The sequence below is a fragment of the Macrobrachium rosenbergii genome, chromosome 52 (genome assembly GCF_040412425.1).
Source record: "Macrobrachium rosenbergii isolate ZJJX-2024 chromosome 52, ASM4041242v1, whole genome shotgun sequence".
Taxonomy (NCBI): domain Eukaryota; kingdom Metazoa; phylum Arthropoda; class Malacostraca; order Decapoda; family Palaemonidae; genus Macrobrachium; species Macrobrachium rosenbergii.
In genome coordinates this window covers 36,950,042-36,976,087 of record NC_089792.1, presented here as the reverse complement: position 1 = coordinate 36,976,087, position 26,046 = coordinate 36,950,042, and the positions used below count along the sequence as shown (strand labels likewise).

The 26,046-nt window shown below is 36.0% G+C and overlaps 1 protein-coding gene across 3 annotated transcripts; it reads right to left on the bottom strand.

The window, feature by feature from the left end:
* Positions 1-364: 364 nt before the first annotated feature.
* On the bottom strand, positions 365-25,950 carry LOC136833814 (uncharacterized). 3 transcript variants are annotated; one of them, XM_067096093.1, is made up of 3 exons: positions 25,839-25,950; positions 24,822-24,897; positions 365-1,917 (listed from the first exon to the last, which is right to left on the bottom strand). In XM_067096093.1, the coding sequence occupies exon 3, from the start codon at positions 1,893-1,895 to the stop codon at positions 1,245-1,247; it is 651 nt and encodes a 216-aa protein (XP_066952194.1). In that variant the 5' UTR covers positions 1,896-1,917; positions 24,822-24,897; positions 25,839-25,950; the 3' UTR covers positions 365-1,244. The 3 variants fall into 3 exon arrangements, 2 of the variants coding, with proteins under 2 accessions (XP_066952194.1, XP_066952193.1); XR_010851595.1 differs by lacking the exon at positions 365-1,917 and adding an exon at positions 20,776-20,899; XM_067096092.1 differs by lacking the exons at positions 24,822-24,897; positions 25,839-25,950 and adding an exon at positions 14,095-14,231 and having other exon boundaries at positions 1,105-1,917.
* Positions 25,951-26,046: the final 96 nt, after the last annotated feature.

Below are 26,046 nucleotides of genomic sequence, written 5' to 3'. Positions count from 1 at the left end.
CTGTGGTCCCTAGCACTTCGAACAATTAATTGATTTGAATCATTCAGGAACATTTGGTTAAAGCAGTACCTTAAACAGCTGTTTCTGTAATTGTGTTTTAGGTCTTCCTTAGTAGGACATCTAATATTTTACATAAATTTTAGATTGATGATGAACAAGATCTGTTTTCTTCTTCATTTCAGATTTCATATCCTAGACTCCTGCAAGATTTTGTAACTGATCTTCATATTTTACCAAATTTTCAGTCTCAGAATTACTGGATGGAATTTTGTCAAGTTGTACCTCATTACTAAAGTAATGAAACCCATTATAAATTAATTTCTTGGAAATAATAAAGAAATATAAGGTTACGAAAAGACTGACATCAAGGATAACTTTATATGAAGTTTCAACATTTTCCTGAGAGATTCCATATGAGCAAAGGCCATGAAGTAACTGGAATAAATAACGTGGAATGGACAGGATGAATACATGTCATGGGTATTATTATCAACGACCTCCTAACTGCAGTTGTGTCCACAATGCAGAAATGAACGAGTGGTTATATTTTATTAAGGACGCCACTCACAAGGCACCTATAAAATAATCATCTTTGATGTAAGAGTTGTCCCTGGTTTGAAGATTTGAGGCGTTATAGTTAAGAGAACAGGTAAAACATCACATTGATGGCTAACTGAAAAATAAACCTAAAAAAACATTTTTTCCATCACATTTAGCCATTAGATTGACGCTAATATTGACTGGAAGTCAACTGTTTATCTGATAATTTCCACCATAACAAGACATTGACTTTTCTTGAAACCAACTGATACTTGGCAGCAGAGTCAACCATAACATAGACGTGTGATAATACAGTAAGTCATAAAACTGACAACTGGTAGTATGAATAATTACAAACTGGAGACACCCAACAGAGCAAGCCACAAATAACAAAATACACAAATAACTGATGGGGAAGAATGCCCAGATTATCAAAACGGTATCAGAGTACTATATACTGTGCAGAGAATTCTTAAGCAGCAATGAAGATATAGACATGCTCCCATTGATGGGTTAAAAAAGGCTTGTCTATTCTTTGTTAGTGTCACAGAATTCCCATGAAAATTACCCAGTTTTGTTCAGGTGTGCCAAGCAGGCATCCTAAACAACTGAAAACTTATGAAGAAAACTCTGCAGAATTTCCATAATCAGTCATCAAATTTGTTCATTCTTTTGGCTCGGATCACAGTTCGTATGATTCTAAATTACCAAGTGAAATTCCTCCATTTCTTGTAGGCTGTTTTGACCAGTTTGTCAGCTGGATTGCTGTAGCCATGATATCTATCTAGAGCCAAGTTGACAAGGACGGGTAAAAGGGGCTTGTTCTTCACCTTCTCTTGAGACCACTCCAATAGTTCTCGCAGAAGATGACCCATATCGTCCTCAGCCACTGCAGTATCCTGGAATTGTGTTTTCGCCAAGTCTTTTTTAATACTACCAGACTCATCGCTGTGCGAATGGATCACGCCATCATTCTTTGCTACCGGCGTCGTCATGATCTTCTCATAGGTGTAACTGGTGTAGAAATCAGGACGGGCATCGTCAGCAGGTGGGGAATAGGCCATGTACGGGTGAACATCAGGTTCCTCTGGAATGTCTCTCCTCTTCCGGAGGCCTACATTGACGTCAAATTCGTTCCCGAGAAGGACTGGAATGGTTGAAAGCATGGTAGCCGCAAAAGCAAACACGAGCATTTCATTTTGCAGATTTCCATCGCTGTCCAAGAGGTTGGCCAGGTCGTAGAAGTTCATTCGACGCTTCCTGGATAAAAGAGGCCTGTCGTCGAAGTCGGGGATAACTGGACCAAAGGCCGGGGAACCCATTACAGGGGCTAGAGGGACGCCAACAGCTGCCATAGTTCAAGGCCCCAAGATCTGCCTGGAAATAATAATAATAATAATAATAATCTGCGTAGCAAAACGAGTTGCAGTTAAAACAGTAATGCTTGCTTAAGTTGTAGTGAGAGGAAAAGGTTCCGTAGAATGATTATCGTCTTCGTATTCAAAGTGCAATTCATTATTATCCTTATAATCTTGTTTACAGTGGAATACAGCAGGTTGTCGTTACGAATAAGACTGTTTCCTGACTTCTGGGAATGCTGACAACACTTAACGAATAAAAAACAGTAAAAAAAAAAAATTGAAAACACGCTTTTATTAAAATGCACTAAATGTAAAAAATAATTTTTTGAGACACCATTATTTCCTTTAACAATTAATCATATCTACAAAAATAAAAATGTCTTAATTTCTTGTAGCATTTCCTTCCATGCTTGGCGCCCACGCTTTTTAATTTTGCAGATATGATTAATTGTAAGAAAACCCTGGCGTGTCTCAAAAAATATTTTTTACTTTTTAGTGCATTTAAATAAAAGCGTGTTTTAATTTTTTTTTTATTTTGTTACTTTATACTTTTTAGCTTTGACAGAAACTGCAACCAATTTATAATTGTAGCTAAAGGAAATGAACATATTATCCTGTCGAGCCAAAGAAGGTGTGAAAAATCCGAAGAGTTTCGTACAAATTCTGAGATACTGGGAGAGGTCACTGCTGACCTACTGATCATATAAGGCTGTACTGTCACCGGGATTGAGTAACCATGCAAAATTGCAAGCCCATCGGATGAAAAGGAACAGGTCGAAAATTTAGTTATATACCAGTTTTGACCCAAACAAACGGACGGATGCAGAAGTTAAGGTTAATGAAAGTATGTAAAAAGAAGTTAGTTGGTCAGATATTGAAATCTCATGCTAATGAAAATATAATTTACCTACTGAATTGTCTTGATATTAGTGAAAATCTACTTTGTCATATATAAAATCTGACAAGAATGCGTATTTTGACAAGCATTACTTCAAGCAAGTAGGATTTATATACACAGCACATGCACAAAAGGAAGTGGTACAAATTACACATATACATTGACGAGCATAAGGTAAATAGGCGGCATTCCGTAGAAATAACAAAACACAATTATATTTATCTGTATTCACGAATTAAAAGTTTAGTTCCTATGTCCAAGAGCCGTATATACAGTATACTTCACTACACGCGCATACACAAAATCGTAGTTTGTTTTATCATCATTCAGACCCCGCTTTTTCCTCTCAAAAGAGCGACACTGTTCGTCCGTTGTTTAGCCAAGCAGAGGTAGATTAATAGTGCCCAAAACTATACCAGGAAAACTAAGGAAAGCACATAGGACATTAATCCACTACGCACCAGCATCGATAATGCAGCGATTATTCAGTGCGTTACCAGCTCATCTGAGGAACATATCAGGAGTGAGCGTAGATGTGTTTAAGAATAAGCTCGACAAATATCTAAGATGCATCCCGGACCATCCAAGATTGGAAGATGCAAAATATACCGGAAGATGCAAAATATACCGGAAGATGCATTAGTAATTCTCTGGTAGACAAACATAGGTGCCTCACACTGAGGGACCTCCTGGGCCAACCTGAACGAACTGTAAGGTCTGTAAGGTAAGGTATGGAAAGAAAGAGGCTGGTTCCCGCCGGCCTTTCCCTCAACGCAAGTCTGGAATTCTCTGACGGTTGGCCACCCCATACTGGCCAGAACTCACGTTGAGATTTTAGCAAATGAAAATACGGCTCATACACCCATAGTTGGCAACGGAGATGACATGCAAACGGTGTCTGACATCCATAGTTGTCGTTACCCACTGACGGACGGACCAATCTAACATTGCAATTCAAGCTGGGGGAATATCATTCTTAAATTGGAAAATGAGAGACGGGGAGAGTAGGTACTGTAGGACAAAAATGGCATGGAAGCAGCTAAAAAAAAAAAAAAAAAAGAAAAAGTCATTCAGATGAAGGATGAAGGAATAAAAATGGCTGAAAAATGGGGAAAAATCATCTTGAGAATAATGAACCTCTCGTCATTGGAATCAATGATATGTAAAATAGCCGTACTGATAAGGAGAGAAACATTCTAAGTAGAATAAAAATGATACTATTGCCTCTCTCTCTCTCTAACTCTCGCTCTCAGCACGCTACTCTCTCTCAGCTCTCTCTCACTTCGACTCTCCGACCGGCCAATGAAGAATTAGAGGAATTTATTTCTGGTGATAGAAATTCATTTCTCGTCATGATGTGGTTCGGATTCCACAATAAGCTGTAGGTCCCGTTGCCAGGTAACCAGTTGTTCTTAGCCACGTAAAATAAATCTAATCCTTCGGGGCAGCCCTAGGAGAGCTGTTAATCAGCTCAGTGGTCTGGTTAAACTAAGATATACTTAACTTTCTCTCTCTCTCTCTCTCTCTCTCTCTCTCTATATATATATATATATATATATATATATATATATATATATATCTCTGTAAAAACTTATATATATATATATATATATATAATATAATATATATGCCTGGTTTTAAAGAAAATTGTCTAAGAGAAAAGGTATGCCCTAAACGTATCGGTATATATCCATATAGAGGGAGAGATGAATTATATATATTTATATATGGTCTGCGTATAAAACATTGCCAAACCTTTCACTTCACCCCATCGACGGGGCAGCTCAACTTCGCCTGTAGTAAAGCAACTGAACTGGTCAAAACTACGTGCATGGAGACAGACAAAATCAGCAGTTGGTGTTAAGGAGGTAAGCAAAAATCTTCACCAGTAAATTATTTTGTTAAATTGATTAATTCCCTTTCTTGCTGATGAATACACGTATGTTCATGATTATTCATGTAAACCCGCAATAAACAATTTACAATTAATCAGAGGAGCACAAACCTATTTTGGATTCGATTTTCCTTTTGAAAATCACCTGCGTCGTTATCTAGTTTCTAACATCCCTCAATCTCTACAGTGATAACAAACACGGAATGGAATCAGACTGGACAATAATATTAATGGTAAAAATATTGTGGAACTGAGAGTATGTAAATATAATTTCCACACTGAGTTCATCATTCATTTGGGAGTGTGGGAGCAAATGGTACAGTAAGTCCGCTTCTTCAATTGAGCCAATTCATCTGTATAACTTATTGAAAATCAATGCTAATATTTCTCTTACCGCTAATACTGTTGCCACTGCTGATGACGATGATACTAATAAAAAATAACTTCTAAAGAGTAACAACACCATTGATAACAAAAATGATTATGATAGTTTTAACGCGGGTAACAATAACAGTAAAAAAAAAAAAAAAAAATGCAAAGCGAAAAAGAAACCGAATCCGCCTGAGAAGGCGATCTCTGGTTCCGTAAACAATCTTTCTCGACAGGAAGTTCTAAAGGGAAGGAATGATCCACGATGGGCCGCAGGGTCGTTGACGCCCATTTTGGAGAGGGGTGAGGGGAGCCGAGGCCTTGTTGGAGATGGGGTTGGGGGCAGGGATGGATCACTTCCAGGCTTTCGGTGAGGAGGAAATGAGCAATTTCTGCAAGAGGAGGAACTTTGGAGTGAAGACTGGGACCTTGTGGAGTGAGAATGACTTTTAAGACTTAATAGTAAGAGGTTCACTTTCGAGACTTCGAGAACTGGGAGTGTCTATGAAACTTGGGAAATATAGGAAGGGGTTTACGCTGAAACTGAAGGAGTGAGGTTGACTTTGAGATCTGAACAGAAGGATTAATTTTAAGTGTGATTTCCATACTTGGGACACATGATATGCTTTTGAAAGTAATATAAAAGAAATTCGCCTATTCGGAGATTTAAAACAAAAATGAGCTAATATACGAACTACTCTTGGGGGGATAACGGGACGAGGAGGAGAGCGTCGAAGGAGAGTTATAGACTTGAACAGGGAAGTCGATCAGAATGTAAGGAACAGCTATTAAATTTTTACCATTTTCATATTACCGTCAGGCGAAAAGACCTGGATTACTTGAAAGTATAGATTTAGTCATTCAATATCTATATATAGACAAAATATAATTAATCATCAATATGAACTGAAAATCAAAAGTTGAAACGTGATCCAGTACAATTTCTTTTTTCTCTAAACCCTCCTCTTGTTAATGGGTATGGCACATACATACATACATACATACATACATACATATATATATATACATGTATATATATGTATATATATATATATATATATATATATGTATGTATGTATATTAATATACAGTATACACACATATATATATGTGTGTATAAAACTTTAAGAATAAAGACAAACGCATAAAGTAAGGACGTTGGGGAAGGAACACTAGAGGGCGGATAGCAGCTATAGTGTGGTAACTGCCGAGCAGGGAAACGTTATGCTCAGCTCTCTCTGTACAGTTACTTTTGCAAGCTTCAAAATCGGCCGCCAGCCAGCAGCCAGCCCAACACCCCTCCCCTCCGCCCAACCCAGAGCTTCCTCGTCACACCCTGATTTTACGCAGTTGCCGCTTATCATTCGTCTCGGGCTGTGTGATTTTCATGGAATATGAAGCCCGTACGAGGATCTGGGTTTCAGTACGCACTTTTATGTACAAGTGGTTATCGTAGATCGGCGGTAGGTCAACGGACAAGCATCGCCAATATGTTATGCTCAACTAGCCTGCCGCCCACAAGTTGACCTAGTTGTGAATGGAAAGTTAGCAACAGGTGGGGTTCAGAAAAGGGTAAGGGCTCAGCAACCTCATCAACAGAGACAAGATAACAAACAGTACACTGAGGGGGAAAAATACAGGACGAACGAAAAGATGAACAGGAAACACCTCTCATGACAGCTTTCATCGGAATAAACCGGGATATCTCCGTCAACAGAACTTGAAAAAGGGGTCTCTTGGGTTTACCCATATCTGTAAAAATTTCATTTTTATGAAGTGTGTATTCGTAGACAGTTTTGAGGACACTCGTCTCCTTTCCACCGTAGAACAAAAAAAACTGTTTCAGTTAAGTAAAACACAGAATAAAACACACAGAACAATGTCCATTCTGAAGCTTATGAGCACGAAGCCAAAACCACAGAATTCCATAAAACCTATGGATTTTTCGTGTGTCCACCTAGAAACGAAACGCCAGTTACACGATTCTCTCAAGTTATAGGCAAAACTTGCAATGAAATAAAGCCTGAAGTGGTTAGTTTGCCAGAACGATGGACTGAAATTCCAGCCAGTAAGACATCAGTAGCCAGGATCCCCATTAACTGCTCTTATTCTCTTTCATTCGCCTCTGTCTGGGAGCCTTTCGTTGCTATTGCTTGGGCCAGTACTCTATTAACCCTGGCTTAGGCTAGGATGGGGAATAAAATAGAACCAGTTTCCGGCCTGATAGAGAGTGGAAAAAATTAAAAAATTTGAAAGGGAAGGGCGTGAGAGTACCCGCCTGCTGTTATAGTGAGCATACAATTCCCTTCTTTTTTCATGTTTCGATTAAGATCTTTAATCTTCTTTCTTAAAAAGATGTGGATGTCTGAGGACACATGGGGTATGATCAAAAAGAGAGGTGAAACAAAATTGAGGAGTGAGATGCATTTTGTTAATGATGAAGATTTTGAATTCGCAAGAACTAAATACTTGAGTTTTGGATTCAGATGTTAGAAGACTAAGTGAGAGAGATAAAAGAAGATCTGTTATTGAAAAGGTTGTGGAAACTGAATAATTAATAAAAATGATGGTCAGAGTCAAAGGATAGCACATAAAGCAATTGAAGAGCTGATGGGCAGTGCTGGTAAGCGTAAGGATATACCAGTCAGGGATATGGAAAAATCATGAGGCATTCTGGAATACCGGACGCGTTTGTGGCGGTTATCATGAACACGCATGAGGCACATCTTGTAAAGTGATGGTTGATGGTTGTTTGAGTGATCCATTTGAAGTTCAGTCTGGTGTGATTCAGGGTGGCATTCTGTCGCCTCTGTTGTTTGTATTGGTCGTGGATTACGTTATGAGAAGGGTTAGAAGAGAAACGGATGCAGGTACACTCTGGGGAGAAAATGTCAAACTTCTTGACTTGGATTATGCTGATGATATGGTTTTTCTATCTGCGAGGGACCAGAAAAGATGCAGAGTGTGTTGGATTGTCTAGTGAGTGAAGGTCGACAGGTTGGTTTGGTTATGAATAGTGGAAAACTGAAAGCATGAATATGAACATCGAAAATGCAAAGTACAGGAAGAGAATTGTCGTTTTGGTCCCGCTCACGAGTCCTGTTAGAAGAAAGAGCAAAGGAGCCTGTTCTTTCGGTCTTTTTCTCGACACAGTAACCTGACCCTGAGTCATTTTCGACACCGCTCCTCCCAAACCGTAAATACCGGTTCTGCCTGGCCTCAGTGGATGAACTTTGGGAGACGGTATGGCGTGCAAGGATTTTATTTACTTCCTCCTCCAACACGTCATTCTTTTCGGAAATTTCATTTCCATGGATGCGGAAAATGACGAAGCAAAATTATAATGAACTCACTGGAAAATTTTCTTTCAATTTTTCTTGGTCCTTCAGTGCAATAAAGGAGGAATTTCGCAACTACGAAAATAAATATATATGACTATTCATCCTGTGAACAATTTTGTCAACAGAAAACCAACGTAGGAACAAATAAAGAGAGAGCTCAACATGGGAAAATAGACATTCTGAACTGGGCAGAACACTCAAACAGATATATATACATGCATACAAACATATATACATATATATACATATATAAATATATATATATATATATATATATATATATATATATATATATATATATATATATATATATATATAAAGTTTTGCCTTCCAGTTATAGAAGTTATCTAAGATGAGGTCCTTGCTCCATTAATAATTAGGTCATAACCAGTCAGCCTTGGCCGGGAATCGAACCTGGAATTTCCGGCATTTTAATCCATGAGCTGCGAGAATATAATATATATTTCGTTATGCACATCTTCTTTCATATATATATATATATATATATATATATATATATATATATATATATATATATATATATATATATAAATATCCAAGGCCACAGGAAAAAGCATATATATATATATATATATATATATATATATATATATATATATATATATATATATATATATGTGAGTGTGTGCATAACTATTTTATTCCTGCAGCTCATGGATTAAAAATGCCGGAAATTCCAGGTTCGGTTCCCGGCCAAGGCTGACTGGATATAACCTAATTACTAATGGAACAAGGACCTCATCTCAGATAACTTCCAATAACTGGAAGGCAAAAACTTTACATATACCTATATTTACTATATATATATATATATATATATATATATATATATATATATATATATATATATATATATATATATATATATATATTCCTATACAATCCTTTAATAATATTAACAATAAACGATGTCTTCAGAACTATTTGTTACCGAAAGAGACAGTCAAAGACCTCTCTGTATCACACCATACGGTCCGCTATTTACCTTGTCAGACGGGATTCCAGTGTGCGGGCAGTCAAGCTCTCCTGACTTGCGTACGCGTGGTTCTTGCCCCTAAGTTCCTCTTATAACAATTATACTCTGTCGTCGTGCAAATGTTTCACCATGTCTAAATGAGTGAACGATGACATTCCAGAATAAATTGATGTTAAGCATACCCAGAATGCTAATGTATACTTGGGGAGGAAAGAATTTAAAAAAAAAATTGTCTTACATATAAATAAGTAATTGGATGTATGTTCACACACACACACACACATATATATACAGTATCTACTATATATATACATGTATAAATATATTCATATGCATGTATATATACATATATATATACTGTATATATATATACAGCATATATATTTATATATATGTGTGTGTATGTGTATGTGTGTGTCTGTGTGTATATAGATATATATATATATGTATATATATATATATATATATATATATATATATATATATATATATATATATACATATATATATATATATATATATATATATATATATATATATATATATATACATACAGACATACACACAGAAACAGAGCCCTAAATATAGTTAGAAATCGTATTCACTACACCTTGGGAATATCTTACACCAAAGGGGATTTATAACTGATAAATGCATTTGCCACGGCCAGGATTCGATCGTGGGCCTTTGGCTTATATACAGTGACCATACAGTCGATCTGGGCCATTTGCCTTCTCATTTATAAGTCCCTTTTCTTGTAAGTCTTTCCCAAAGTACAGTGAATTTTATATTAAAAGAAATTTCTGGCTCAATATCGAGAATTTGGAAAAGCCATACAGTTTAACCCTTTGCCTAATATATTTATAATATATATATATATTATAAGTATTTATATAAGTATATATATATTGATATTAAAAGAAATTTCTATATATATATATTGAGAATATAAAATATATACAATATTTATATATTCATATTATACAAATATATATATATATATATATATATATATATATATATATATATATATATATATATATATATATATATATATATATATATATATATATATATATATATATATATATATATATATATATATATATATATATATATATATATATATATATATTGTTTATATGTACCAGGTGTTTCAAAATTAGAGCCCCTCTCCACAGAACAAATGGAAAGTTATGAAGTTTTCTGCTATAGCCTATCTCCAAGTACATTATTTTAAGTTTCTATTAAGCTATTTTTCATTTTACATTTCTGGTATTTTCAGACTGAGTGACGGAGTTAGATACAGCCATGGCTAACAACTCGGAGTAAATCAGACGGATTGACCAAATCCAGGCTATAACCTTCAGAGAAGCCAGGGATGCTGGCGCATCCTTCATTTCACGTTCCTGGATAGCTAAATACATTAAAAGAGATGAATCCTTTGTTAAAAGAAACTGGAACAAAAATCCATATGACTGTCATCGCAAAAAGAGTGAGAATCTTGGAAGGCCTGAAGTCCTTTCTCATGAGTCAAAAGACATCATAGCTGAGGCAGTGGGTAAACCAAGAAAGTCTTTACATAAATTGGCGCTTGAACTAGAAACAAAAAGGGGAAAGAAGAGAAGTTATAGTGCTGTATATTGTGAGTTGAAAAAATCTGGTATCAAGCCATTTCATGTTATCAGCAAGCCCAACATCACTCAGCAACAGAGAGAAGACCGTGCATGGTTTTGTGGTTCATTTCTTAAAGATTGGAATGAAGCTGACTTTCTCCATGTTGTCGCATCAGATGAATTCTTCATTTACACAGTCAGGAAGCCAAATCATAAAAATGACATCATTTGGGCTGCAAAGGTGGATATCAGTGATGATGTGCGCTATCGCCAAGTTGTGAAATTTCCTGAACTTTTCTTTGTTTCACAGCCAAACAGTTAATGTGGATCAGTAATGGTATGGCGAATTCTTCTCGAAACTGTGCTTACTGGTGGAGTATTTCCTTTCAAAGATCCTGAAAATGTGTTATCTGTTGAAGAAGTCACATTTTTGCATGATAAGGCGCCATGTTTCAAGGCTCTTCAGACACAGGAGCTGTTCTGAAACAGTGGTATAGATTTCTTCTCGTCAAGTGAATTTCCAGGTAGCTCCCCTGACCTTAATGTGTATGAAAACATTGGTAGTATCTTAAAGGATCGTGCTGAAGAGTGCACAGTGAACTATGATGGTATACCAAGCCTCGACGACCTGTGAAGAGAGGTGACTGAAGTGCTCAGGGAAATGGAGTTTGAGTCTCAGCTTTTTTGCGATTTGCTGAAACCATACCCCTCAAGAATGCAGGCTGTGGTACAGGCAGATGGAGGCCACACAAAATATTAAATACTCAGAGAGAAACTTAAATAAAAACCTGTTCTGAATTACTTTTGTTTTTGTCCATATCAATTTTAGTTTATGCTGTTGAGGGACGGGGGGGCCTCTAATTTCGAAACACCGTGTACATACAACAGTGACAGATATAAAGCGCAGATACATAAGCATTTATAAGTATTCTAATTCCAAACCCAATATATTTATGCCCGAAAGACGTACGTTTTGTATGCAGTAGCCCTAAGCAGGAACTCGAGCACTCACATACACACAACACACACACACACAGTTCGTTCCCATTCACACGCGCGCACACACATACACACACAAGCTCGCACGCGAACGAAAGATGTCCTTGAATTCCAACGGCGTCCCAAGTTACCACCTGTTCGAGCGATCGTCCAGAAGGGGGTTGCTGACCCCAGGGACACACCCAGTTTTTTTTCATCGCTTTCTGGATTTTTTCCGACTTGTCTTGTTCATTTCGCTTTTTTTTTCTTACTGTGTCCGAGTCTTCAATTTTAAGTGAAGCTCTCAACTACATCGTTTAAATTCATACACATTTTTTTTTATCTCTGGTTTGTTTTTTGACAATGGCTGTAATAGTAACAGTTGTTTCATTATTAATAAACTACCCTTGTTATAATTCTAGTGTTAATTTCTAGGGAATATTCGTCTTTTACATAACATTCACCATAAAACTCAAAATCCGGAGAGAGAGAGAGAGAGGGTAGTATGATTACATAAAGGTATAATGAAATGTAACTTTTCAACAAATGTTATTCGTCTCTCACAGCGACACATCGCAACATCAACGCCCACACGTACACATACACACATACACGCACTCACACACACACACACACACACACACACATACACACACACATATTATATATATGTGTATATATATATATATATATATATGTGTGTGTGTGTGTGTGTGTGTGTGTGTGTGTGTGTTTGTGTGTGAGTGTGCGCTTTTGGCTACTCATACACACTGAAGAATCTATTGTTCTGAAATAAGTCGGTTTTCATCAGATACCTTCATTTCCTGAAAACGTGTGGATGTTCGCAGTCACTGTACTAATTATCATTATGCCTTTATATTCAAAAATATATTATGAATAGCCTGTAACTATTTTTTGATATATAGACATCGGACATTTTACGAATCAGTGGATGGTACTGTAGTGTATAAACACCGTGGCACATTTAACTACTCACGATTTAAACATCATGTTTGCCCCAGCAACCACGAATGTCTGTTTCCTGGGATGAGAATCAATATGACTGTTTCAAATTAATTTATATATAAGCAAAAGATGCTTGTGTAAATTTAGAGTACAAAATAAAGGAACGAAAACCAGTTTCGGATGGAAAAAGTAATTTTCATAGATTTAACACACACACAGACACAAAGCACACACATACATACACACACACACACACATATATATATATATATATATATACATATATATATATATATATATATATATATATATATATATATATATATATATATATATATATATATATATATATATATATATATATATATGATCAACTGTTGCAATCCAGTTTTTTAATGTTCAGGAGTCTGACGAATATTTCGATACGTACTTGATTACTTTGCATGGATATGTTCCGGAACATACCAGTGATGTACTTCGATATGCACCTTCTATCGTTGTTAGGATAACTTGGAGTTATCAACCCCGAAGCAAAAGTCTTCACAGCTTTTCCTGAATATATATATATATATATATATATATATATATATATATATATATATTATATATAATGCAAAGTAATCAAGTAACCCTTATCCATGGATATCGAAGTACATCACTGGTATGTTCCGGAACATATCCAGATTCCTGAACAACAGTTAAAAACATTGGCATCTGCGTAATTTGCAAATTCAAATGATCAATACTTATTACAGATTTTCTGTTATTTGGATCTATTTTAAATAATTCCATTAATATGAATATCAAAGATTAATTCAAATCTAATATTTATTACTCGCAGTATTTTCTGTTATTTGACAGATCTATCCGAAAATATTAAATAATTCCATTAATATGAATATCAAAGATTAATTCAAATTATAAACTAATATTTATTACTCGCAGTATTTTCTGTTGTTTGACAGATCTATCCGAAAATATTAAATATTTCCATTAATATGAATATCAAAGATAAAATTTGTAATGAGATGAGAATTCTCAATAAACGCGTATAATACGTATGTAATGACAGATAGAGATATTCCTAACTAGTTTCCTATACAAAATATTAACTTTCTTGTCTGATCGACTCACGTTTCCTCTGATGTGTGCAAAAGAAGAACAAGTTAATCCTCTTCTCTTGGAAGATGGCGTTGAACTGCCTTGCTCAGAGAGCCGTTACCGCGACGTTGTGTTGTGTGGGAAGATCGGAGACGATCTTCCGTAGCAATGATTCGGATGATCTTTTTTTTTTTACACAATCTCTTTATTAGACAGTTGAAATCGTATAGAAATTAATATGATTTTGTATTGTTTCACCCAGTTTCATGGAGGCGAGCATTCAAGGAGTCAAAGATAATATTTTTGTTTGCGTGAATTATTTTTACACTATGTGGCACCTTCTTCTCAGTGTACCGGCGAGCAACGGTACACAGGTTAAAATGAACTGCAGATGGTCAAGAACCCGAAGTTTAGGAGTTTCCTTTGATTACTGTCTGCTGCTGCAATGTAATGTTCTTTTCTGGGTAAAATGACTCTTCTCCGTTAGGCCCAGGTGATATCCAGGTAAGTAGAGCAGAGCATCACCGTTCTGGAGACATCTTGGCTGCTTGCAGGAGGGTCTTTCCCTACGACAATGAGTTGGAGTGGTAGTCTCTAGAGTATCACTTACTGAGGGTTCACTGACCTAGACGACGTCCTGACTGCGTTCATCCATATTTCCTCTCTTGTTTCTTGTCTGTTTTGTAATGCTTACGACGCAAGATTTAATATCAATGTAAATGAAAGTTCAGCTTATTACAGCGACACTCTTGATATTCTTGGACATAAAAGAAAATGCTGTTCTAATTTATAGAACCAAGAAAATCATCTTAGAAACAAAATATCATATCACTAGCCAATTTCGAGTAATAACCATTACGGAAAATCCGTCTAACATTTTGGTTAAGAAACTACGCCAAATTCATCATTTTTTTCTTTCACGAGAGACAAGACTCTGTCTGTCGTTACTCTTCGGTTTATATTTCTCGTCGATGTCAAGGGCGCTCATGACATCAGACAATAACAGTTTTCATTTCTGAGATTATCGGTAAATGCTTTTGGAGAAGTCTCTACCAGGGAAAATAGTTTCTCGTGCTTTGTAAGTTCATTTTGAATAAGTGTTCATTTTGAATGAGTGTTCATTTCCGTATCACAAGTAATTTAAATTAAAGGTCTTCTTTGACTGTTCGGTCAAAGACCAAGGCTGAATACAACGTTAAACATCCTTTTCCGGTTAACTTTTAGATAGAAGACTCACCATACACAAGGTTTTATCATTTTCTTTCTTTTCGTCTTGGTAAGCATCATTTCTCTACCATCGCAAATATGATTTTAGTGGCTCATAGAATCAAATATTAGGTCATTCCGAAATATTGGCATATACATAACGATTAACATTTCATACTGAGTTCACAAAAATACTTGTTTGTTGTTATTCTTGGTACTTGTTATCAGTATAATCAATTACCAAAGTTTCAGAGATCGAACCGTCCAGAAAAACCTAGTTTGAACGAACGACTGCGGGACTTCGGCCTCCCGCTCTGTTACCGGAACAGTAATATTACCATTGGCTGCCGTCACCTGCAGAGGATATAATAATATCAGCTCAAGTGGAATATTTATATGAAGAAATGTAATTTCATCGCTCTTTGTATGCATTTAATTAGCATATAATTCATACATATATAATATATATATATATATATATATATATATATATATATATATATATATATATATATATATATATATATATATATATATATATATATATATATATATATATATATTTAAGACAACACTTTACCATTTTCCTTTACCTTATCCTCAAGATAATACTTTGAAAGTAAAGATGAAAATTACTGCTATACTGTTCATTTATCCAAAATGCTTAGGCTGTTTCAGCCATTAACTCGTGACTATCACTATTATAGATATACAATGGAACTACACTCCAAAATATGGCTGAGTAATGTACTTAACTATATGTCTAAGTGTAGTTGCAGCGTGTAGTCCGAAGATAGCCATGTGTTAATGGCTGGAAGAGCTATCAGAAATGAGCAAATGGAACAACGTAGCAGTAATTTTCATCTTCTCACTAGCAGGTTTAACTTGAAGATATGAATGATTGAACTTTTTTTTTTTAATTACCATCTTGCCTTGTCGTTCTATCTCTTGTTATTTCGTAATCTTGGTCAAAAATTCTGAAAAACCCTGTAAGATTTTAGGAAGGATCAGTTTGAGTGCTGCGGAATAGAACCATATTCCAGCGAAGAAGTCAGGAACGAAAAAGTATAGGACATTAGTGCAAAAATATCAGGCAGACTTGCTAACCAGTACAAGCCAATATTGAGTTGGATATTAATTTTAGAATGACCTTATAACAGAATGTCTATTACACAACCACATCAGATACCGCACATTAAATGATCGTTGAAGATCGTTAAGTTTTTGAAACATTTCTGAAAATATGGTCCTTAAACTATAGACAATGGAAGTTGCTGGAATCACTCCAGTAAATTCACCATAAAAAGTAAAGTTCTCATGAACTGAGACTTGAAGCTCGAAACTTAAGGGATTGAGTTGTCTTCCGCTTTTATGCCAGATCATGTAATTTTTTTCTATTAACGACTACCATGCATCAATTGTTCCCGATTCAATCAGTAACAGATACGAAAAATTTGTTTAATAAATAAATGGCCCATAAGTAAAGCGATTATCTCAAGAGTTGTTCAAAGAGGTAAAAGAAAAATTTTGCGTTGTCTGAATTAGGCCAATAGTAATGTTCTCATTTCCAGCCTCAACAACACGAGCCTGTTTTCTGGTCTCTTTTTGCATTAGGTACCAGCCTTTACACCAAGATGCCTATTTTATTCTAATGAGAAACTGATATCTTCCGATTTCGTTACGCCGTTACACACAAGAAAATGTTTAACTCCGAATGGGTTAAAAATACTGAGTACCTGGCGCAAAGTTTGATAGCAATTCCAAAAGATGATAAAAATATGACCTTGTTACAGTCTTAAAAGCATTTCATTCTAAGGAATGTTATCTACGTGAATTTCCACTGGAAAGAAAACAGGACCTTCTTTGTGCCTGGTCACGAAAATAAATATTTGTGCAAGTTCTCTGTTAAACAGTAACGGGTGGAACATTGTGGCCTCCTGCTTAATCACGGGGACTGAGGTAACGTGGGTTGATGTTGCTCCAAATCTCACCGATTTTTTTTTTCTAAGATGGCTGGAAATGACCTTTTACTCTTTCCTCTTTTTACCTGTTTAGTGTGGGGATTTGTTTTGCAATTTTTATGATAATGTATTCTGTATTTTACGAAATTCATCCAAGACTGGAATGCAACAGCTAAGATGAGGATGAACAAGGAAGGGTTTCTTGTAGACAGGAGATAAAGAAAAATATTTGATATAAGTTTTTGTAGGTGCAAATTCTCATTCAAACGCTGCCTTTATAATCATCTCTCCATCCTGCATTAGACACCCACACTTTATTAAAGTTCAAACCTCAGCAGCAATTAGATTAATTATGATGAGCGATTGTAACTCAATACTTTCGTTATGACCTTCCGACAGATGGCAGGCGCGAGACCTAGTAGATGGGAAAAACTTCGGTCATTGGAGATGAGTGGTTAAAACTGTAGACATGAACTTTTTTTTTTTGTGGCTTGAACAGGTTACGTTCTCACATACTAAGCATGTTCTAAGGCCCTGTCCAACTACCTTACACTTCCAGCTGTTTATATTTTCATACACAAATGTTAATCATCGTTGTTCCATACTCGGTCGGTCAGTTAGTAGAACGGTTATGGGAACAACCCCGTCGGTTGTCCGCTTTTAAAACGTTCTTACCTACATGAGAACACAAATCGTTATCACAACATTTTCAGGGTTACTTGGACAACCTCATTTGCATCGTTTTAAAATCAAGAGTTTCTCTTAAGTTAAAAATTATCATATTTTGATTTGAAACTTTCTCCCTCCTCCCGTTTTCCCCGATTCCCTCCCTCTTTCGTTTCCTATTTTTTTTTTTTTCACCGTACCATCTGATCTACGAGGAAGGCAGCATAAAATACGTATTTATGTAAATCGGCGAAAGTGGGCTGGTTGTTGAAGTCACCCGACCAAGACGAGATTCTAGTTCACAGAAAGAAAATAGATATAGGAAATCAAGTTTAGTTACAGAGCGAAAGAAGGAACAGTTCTATAGATTATCTTTGTGAAATCAATTTTTGGTTTTGCTTGCATGTTCAACAGGACATTGCAAGAACGGACTAACAGAACATGACAACAGTAGCGAGCATATTTGGTGACCCCTCTAAGTGATTGAAACTCTCAGTGGACATCGATAAACATTCGACCATTTCCGCCCTAAAAAACAATCTCGTTCTTATTTTAACCTTTGTCTTTATGCAGTTCATTGCATCGATGTAATATAAGAAAACATTCAACTCCCTCAGGTCAAGTAAAGGAATAATAAGTAACTGTAGTTTACTTTTGCAGTGTACCTACATCCCTGAAACAATGAAAATTAAAACATTCACATGACAATATACTTTACTGATACTTTCAGTACATGTGGCTTTATTCCAGACGTACTTATAAGGTTTCTTCCACAAAAATGTTTCCATTTTATCAACATTGGTTTTGGTGCATTGCAGGGTATCAGCTTTCATTGGCAGTAATTATCAATTATTTCATTGCAATATTTTTTGCTTTCATGATTATTATTCATCTAAGGCTGCATCCACAAGATCGAGCTTTGTTCGACGGACTGTGTCTGGTGTGACGTTCAGAAGCGGGCAAAGTTCTGACTTTGCTCGCTGTTTCTCCGCTAACGTCACATCGGACAAAGTTCGTCGAACAAAGCTCGATAGTGTGGACGCAGCCTAAGATTTAATCCTAAGATTTTACTTTACTTTGAATTTGTTTTACACATCAAAACATTTACAAAAAATATACAAAAAGTTTACGCAATATTTTGTTATAATGATTTTTACCACAAAAATTTGCCATAAAATAGGACTTTTTTCTGAGACCTTATTCGTGTGATTTTATTACCGTACACCATAACAATGTGATCGGGTGCATTTCATTTGGGCGAATTTGGGCAAATTTGGTATTAGTCAATATATCATTTGGGAGACTATTATATAGTTTGGGCGACAAAATATCAAAATCCTGCAAATTGGCACCAATCATTTGGGCGAACCAGTAAGAAAAAAGATGCAGAAGCACTATAGGACATTTTCACGTGGTAATAAACTAATTGGTTGGCGGATAAGTAATTAGCTGGTTAATGATTGAGTTATCAGCATGTTAATCATTACTCGGCCATGGAGGGAAAGAAACACACTAAAAAGGTGCTTGATATTTTCTAACTTTTCTTTTTGTAGACAATATTTAATTTTTCAGTGGCGGTGCACAAACAAAAACCAGAAGTGCAAAGCCAGAATTACGTGACTAACCTTACCTAGCCGAAGTTTGCGGATCGTAGCCAGGATAAAAGGAAGACCCATTTTCGTTAAGTTTTTGTCCTGGCGCTCTCAATTCTAAAGCGAACCCAGTTTACTCTCTCAATTCTGAAACTAAGTATTACCAAGAAATTGGCAAAACTAAGGACCAGAAGCACAGCCCCCATCCTCACGAAATCCTTTGAGCAATTTTAACATTAAAGAACTTTAGAGCCAGAGACAAGGCCACCAAGTAATTAAACAATTAAATCAAAATCCTATCATTTCTATCGCCAACGCACTTAGTAACAGATAACTTGTACATAGAAGTCCAACGCTAAAGCCATTTTAGTGTTGTTAACTTGTTTTAAAACATCGACAGTCACTATTCAGGAACTTAAAATGTTAATAGGCATCTCATGCAAATAACTATTATCGTTCTCAGGACAAATCACAATTTCTCCATTTTAAACCAAATACTGATCACTGCTTAGGAAGTTTAAATTGTTTTACAAACTAATTATAAACTTTAAACTAAAAACAATTTCACTATTCAACCCATCTTGAGGTCCTCATTTCTCAATATTTTTTTGCGGTTATCTGTCAGTGAATTTTCACTTCCAACTATTATCGCTCACGTCACCTTTACAAGTGTTCTCAGCCGAATGCGATCTCCAATCACAAATTACGTGATCTTAATTAACATTTATTATTCCTGTCATCAGTGGGGTCAAAATACAATATCACTTAGCTGAATAGGAAGTTTAAATCTGCATGAACTATTGGAAGTAAATGCCAAGATTCGAGGTTAATAAACTATAATCTCAGAACTAACCATTATTTCAGTTACCTCATTTTTCATATCAATTTCCCCATCTTACTTCTGTAACCTCATTTCTCATATCAATTTCCCCATCTTACTTCTGTTAACCAATCAGTAACTACCATTCTTATGATTTCATAGGACATTTTGTCTTTCAAGGGGTAGTACAAAGTCTACCCCATCACATGACATTTTGGGGTTAAAGAAATAAACAAACTAAAAACAGACATATATTGTGATGGTCTTCATACAAGTAAAGACTAACATATCCAAAGTAGCATCTACAAGTACTAGTTGTGTGGTTAACCGAATTTGGGGCACTTCGAATCTTCACAGGATATGCATAGCGTCTAGTAGTTTTGAGTTCTACTGAAGTTGTCTGGGTAACCGAATTTAGTGCGCTTCGAACCGTCACAAGACATGCACAGCGTCTACCAGTTGAGTTTTAGTTGTCAGGGTTACCGAGTTTAGAACGCTTCGAACCGTCACAGGATATTCAGTCATTAGGAAAAGCACTGCTTTCCATTAGTGTTAATGTTGATGTTATGGTCTGCTGCAGCTACACCAAGAGCCTGTGCATAAGGAAAGATTGATTGGTTTTAGAATATAAAAGTTTCCATGACAACCCACCCCCTTAAAGTGAAAATATCCTGTTCAGTTAGTCCCAGCAATCTATTCTGAGTTATGAGTAAACTTTCCCATTAACAATCCCATGTATTAGTATTATTGTTACTTCAAACTACCATCAACTTTCACATTAACAATCCCATATGTTACTACAAAAAAGATTAACAGGATAGAGAGTGACATCCTTTAAGGTAACATTTAATGCACCAATCTTACACTGAAACAACCGCATCTAACTTTAGTGCTGCATAACTATGAAAGGTGCCAAGCAATGCAAACACTGCTATCTGGCAATTTTCGTCCTTTGGTATCAATCTTAAGGAAACAAACTGCACATCAAGTAGCGAAAAATTAAGTTGGGGAATTCAGAATAAGAAAGGGGTTCCCGAAGCAAGCTTCGGCGCTGGAGGAAAGGTGGATGAAGGTAGGGGCCAATGAAAATGTACAATGCAATCTGAACTGTATTTCTTAACATGAAAGCTTTGCTTTAAGAGTAAGAGGGGGGAGTGTTGAGCGCGTTGACTGAACGTTAACAAGACTGCCCAAATTTGAATTACAATTTCCACTATTAACGTGCCTACTAGAATACCTGAAGAGTCCAAGACATCAGTATCAGAAAAATTCTTTAAAATCTCAAAACCTAGGTCTCTTAAAAATAGTTTAAGATCCACCTATTACCTGTCTAGTTCTTATTTACTAACGGGAATGAAAGTCAAAAGTACGTCAGACAGTTACCCTACCCTATTCTCAGGTGCACTAATACATTCAAAACTTACATCTCATGACCAAACAAAGGGCTCAAGTACTGTAATACCCTCTGCTATTATTAACTTGCAAAAATGTCTCCCTAGGTCTGGCTATAGCGTTTTTTACCTCAGTATTCTCCAGCATCCTTAAGAGATAGACTTGAGCGTTTGTTACCTTTATCCTAACCCCTACATCCATACAAAATTAGCACGTTCTCTAACCCTATTCTATCCTACCCTATATTTCAAGTTCCATATCTAACATCCCATTAAGTCCTAGATACACGAAAACTATCAACCTTGCAGTTCTAACCTAAGTTAGAAGTTGGGTTGTTTGAAATTCTTGTTGCGCATGGTGACAAAGTCACCATGCTTGTTTATGAACTTCCTGTTGTGCATGGTGACCAAGTCACCATGCACAACGAGCAAGTCCACCTTTGCCTGGCAGGCAGCACAGCCACCCCGGCAAAGGTGGACTTGGGAAGTGGGAAAGAAAATCTGAATGCAATCTGAATCTGAATCTGATGCAACGCAAAGCAATCTGAATCTGAATCTGAATCTGAATGCAATGCAACAAAGCTTAATCTGAATCTGAATGCAACGCAAAGCTTAATCTGAATCTGAATGCAACGCAAAGCTTAATCTGAATCTGAATGCAACGCAAAGCTTAATCTGAATCTGAATGCAACGCAAAGCTTAATCTGAATCTGAATGCAACGCAAAGCTTAATCTGAATCTGAATGCAACGAATCTGAATGCAACGCAAAGCTTAATCTGAATCTGAATGCAACGCAAAGCTTAATCTGAATCTGAATGCAACGCAAAGCTTAATCTGAATCTGAATGCAACGCACAGCTTAATCTGAATCTGAATGCAACGCACAGCTTAATCTGAATCTGAATGCAACGCACAGCTTAATCTGAATCTGAATGCAACAGCTTAATCTGAATCTGAATGCAACGCAAAGCTTAATCTGAATCTGAATGCAACGCACAGCTTAATCTGAATCTGAATGCAACGCAAAGCTAAATCTGAATCTGAATGCAACGCAAAGCTAAATCTGAATCTTAATCTGAATCTGAATCTGAATGCAACGCAAAGCTTAATCTGAATCTGAATGCAACGCAGCTTAATCTGAATCTGAATGCAACGCAAAGTTTAATCTGAATCTGAATGCAACGCACAGCTTAATCTGAATCTGAATGCAACGCAAAGCAATCTGAATCTGAATGCAACGCAAAGAATCTGAATCTGAATGCAACGCAAAGCTTAATCTGAATCTGGATGCAACGCAAAGCTTAATCTGAATCTGAATGCAACGCAAAGCTTAATCTGAATCTGAATGCAACGCAAAGCTTAATCTGAATCTGAATGCAACGCAAAGCTTAATCTGAATCTGAATGCAACGCAAAGCTTAATCTGAATCTGAATGCAACGCAGCAATCTGAATGCAACGCAGCTTAATCTGAATCTGAATGCAACGCAGCTTAATCTGAATCTGAATGCAACGCAGCTTAATCTGAATCTGAATCGAGCTTAATCTGAATCTGGATGCAACGCAAAAGCTTAATCTGAATCTGAATGCAACGCAAAGCTTAATCTGAATCTGAAACGCAAAAGCTTAATCTGAATCTGAAAGCAACGCAAAGCTTAATCTGAATCTGAAAGCAACGAATTTAATCTGAATCTGAAAGCAACGCAAAGCTTAATCTGAATCTGAAAGCAACGAGAGCTTAATCTGAATCTGAAAGCAACGCAGAGCTTAATCTGAATCTGAAAGCAACGCAGAGCTTAATCTGAATCTGAAAGCAACGCAGAGCTTAATCTGAATCTGAAAGCAACGCAAAGCTTAATCTGAATCTGAATGCAACGCAGAGCTTAATCTGAATCTGAATCTGAATCTGAATCTGGATGCAACGCAAAGCTTAATCAACGAAATCTGAATCTGAATGCACCGCAAAGCTTAATCAGAATCTGAATTAATCTGAATCTGAAAGCAATCAGCAAAGCTTAATCTGAATCTGAAAGCAACGCAAAGCTTAATCAGAATCTGAATGCGACGCAAAGCTTAATCAGAATCTGAATGCGACGCAAAGCTTAATCAGAATCTGAATGCGACGCAAAGCTTAATCAGAATCTGAATGCGACGCAAAGCTTAATCAGAATCTGAATGCAACGCAAAGAATCAAAACGCAATCAGAATCTGAATCTGAACGACAAAGCTTAATCAGAATCTGAATGCAACGCAAAGCTTAATCATAATCTGAATGCGACGCAAAGCTTAATCTGAATCTGAATCTGAATGCAACAAAGCTTAATCTGAATCTGAACGCAACGCAAAGTTTAATCTGAATCTGAACGCAAAGCTTAATCTGAACGCAAAGCTTAATCTGAACGCAAAGCTTAATCTTTTGAAGCTGAAATAATTACTAGAGCTATAAAAATTATTACTGTTCAAAAACTTAAAAATTCCAGAATCGAGACTTAACTAAACTTTCAATTCTAAGAAAACAAAATAAATTAAATTACAAGATCAAACCACATGAGGCATAAGTTTAAATAAAGTTTAAATACAATAATATGAGGCAAAAGTTTAAATAAAGTTTAAATACAATAACTTAAAAATAGATTTAAGTCTACAACCTTCCACACACACAAAGCTTCCACACACACAAAGCTTCCACACACACACAAGCTTCCACACACAAAGCTTCCACACACACAAAGCTTCCACACACAAAAAGCTTCCACACACAAAAAGCTTCCACACACACAAACAAGCTTCCACACACTTTTGATGCTAAAACATAACTAAACTAATTAAAGTTAAAAATTAAATACATTTAAAAGTTCTGAAGCTGAAACAAATCCTAAAATTTATTGAAATGTTCAAAAGCTGGAAAAAAATTTTAACCACTGCAATTTTAGAGATAAGATTACTCAAAACTTTCAAGATTTGAAAACTAAGGTTTTGAGTCTGAAAAAAATAAACCAAACGCATTAAAACAAAGCCTAAACTTAGAATGAAAACTTACGAGTTTTGATTCTGAAAAACTAAACTAAAAAATGTTCGGGGGTTTGCTCAAGTCACTATACCAAAAAAAAAAAAATTAATACTTACTCAAATCCTGTTCAGTCATAAGCTATCGGTACATCTGAAAAAATTGTGGCATGCTTATTTAACGTCACACCCTGACCTGAAATAAGACATATATTAAAGCTCAAAATGTTCTAGCAAGTGGAAAGAAGCAAAGGTTGACTATTGGTTACAATCAGCTGGGCCATCTGATAAGACTTAAAATACTAAAACAAGGAGCAGCAAGCAAGGTTTTATAAATACTTTAAAGTGTTATGACTAGTTTATCACTCAAACCTACAATAATTAAAGTTGAAATAAACTTAATCTACCCATACTAGAAAGGTTATGGTAGTCGAGTTAAGCCTCGATAATCAAGAAACTTTAAACCCTATTGCATCGTAGGATGTGCTCTACCGCAGCATCAAGTTAAAATGAAAACATCCGCAGCACTGCATAAGACTGCTAGTATAAAACCACAAGTATAAAACCAAAGTGCATAGAATTACCACTCAAAGCAATCTAGTTCAGCTTCGTAATAAACAGGCTTCGAAACTGTCTTAAATTCCATGTTGAAGGCCAACCTACAACAGTACCTTACTAAACAGTTACTGTAGCAATTAAAAAAAAAATCGAATATACCCATACTTGAAGATACAAAACCCGCAAACTCAAAACTTTCATGCGAAGACTGTCATGGTTTAAGTAGCGCAAACTAAATATTTGAGAAATATAAAATGCAAAGCCTTGCAAGTATCCACGTCTTCTCCAACAAAATCTTGCAGTCCATCACAACACGAGAAACTGCTCAATCTTTTAGACTTCAAAATAAATATTGTAAACAAACATGCAACTGCTCAAGCATATACTGTAGGCTATATGAACCTAGAACAAATTGTAAGTCAGGCTGGATAGCATTTGTACACTGCGCACCAAGACTATATATATATATATAAAATATATATATATATATAAACCAAACTAAAAAAACCACTCTCTATTCTGCAGGAGATACGATACTGACGAGAAAACACAATTATAAAAATATAAAACGCACCTTACCTTGAAAACGTGGAAGGCCCCGGGCCAGCAGAGAAGCAAAACCGCACATAAAACCAAACAAAGTAAAACAACGAAACTAAAGATCGTCCAGGACAACATATGACCGAGATCCCAAACGCAAATGACACAGAAAGTCGAGTTAGTGTCAACGAAACCTATCTTACCAAGCCGGGGACCCGACAACATTGAAACAAGCTGTTCTTGAGGA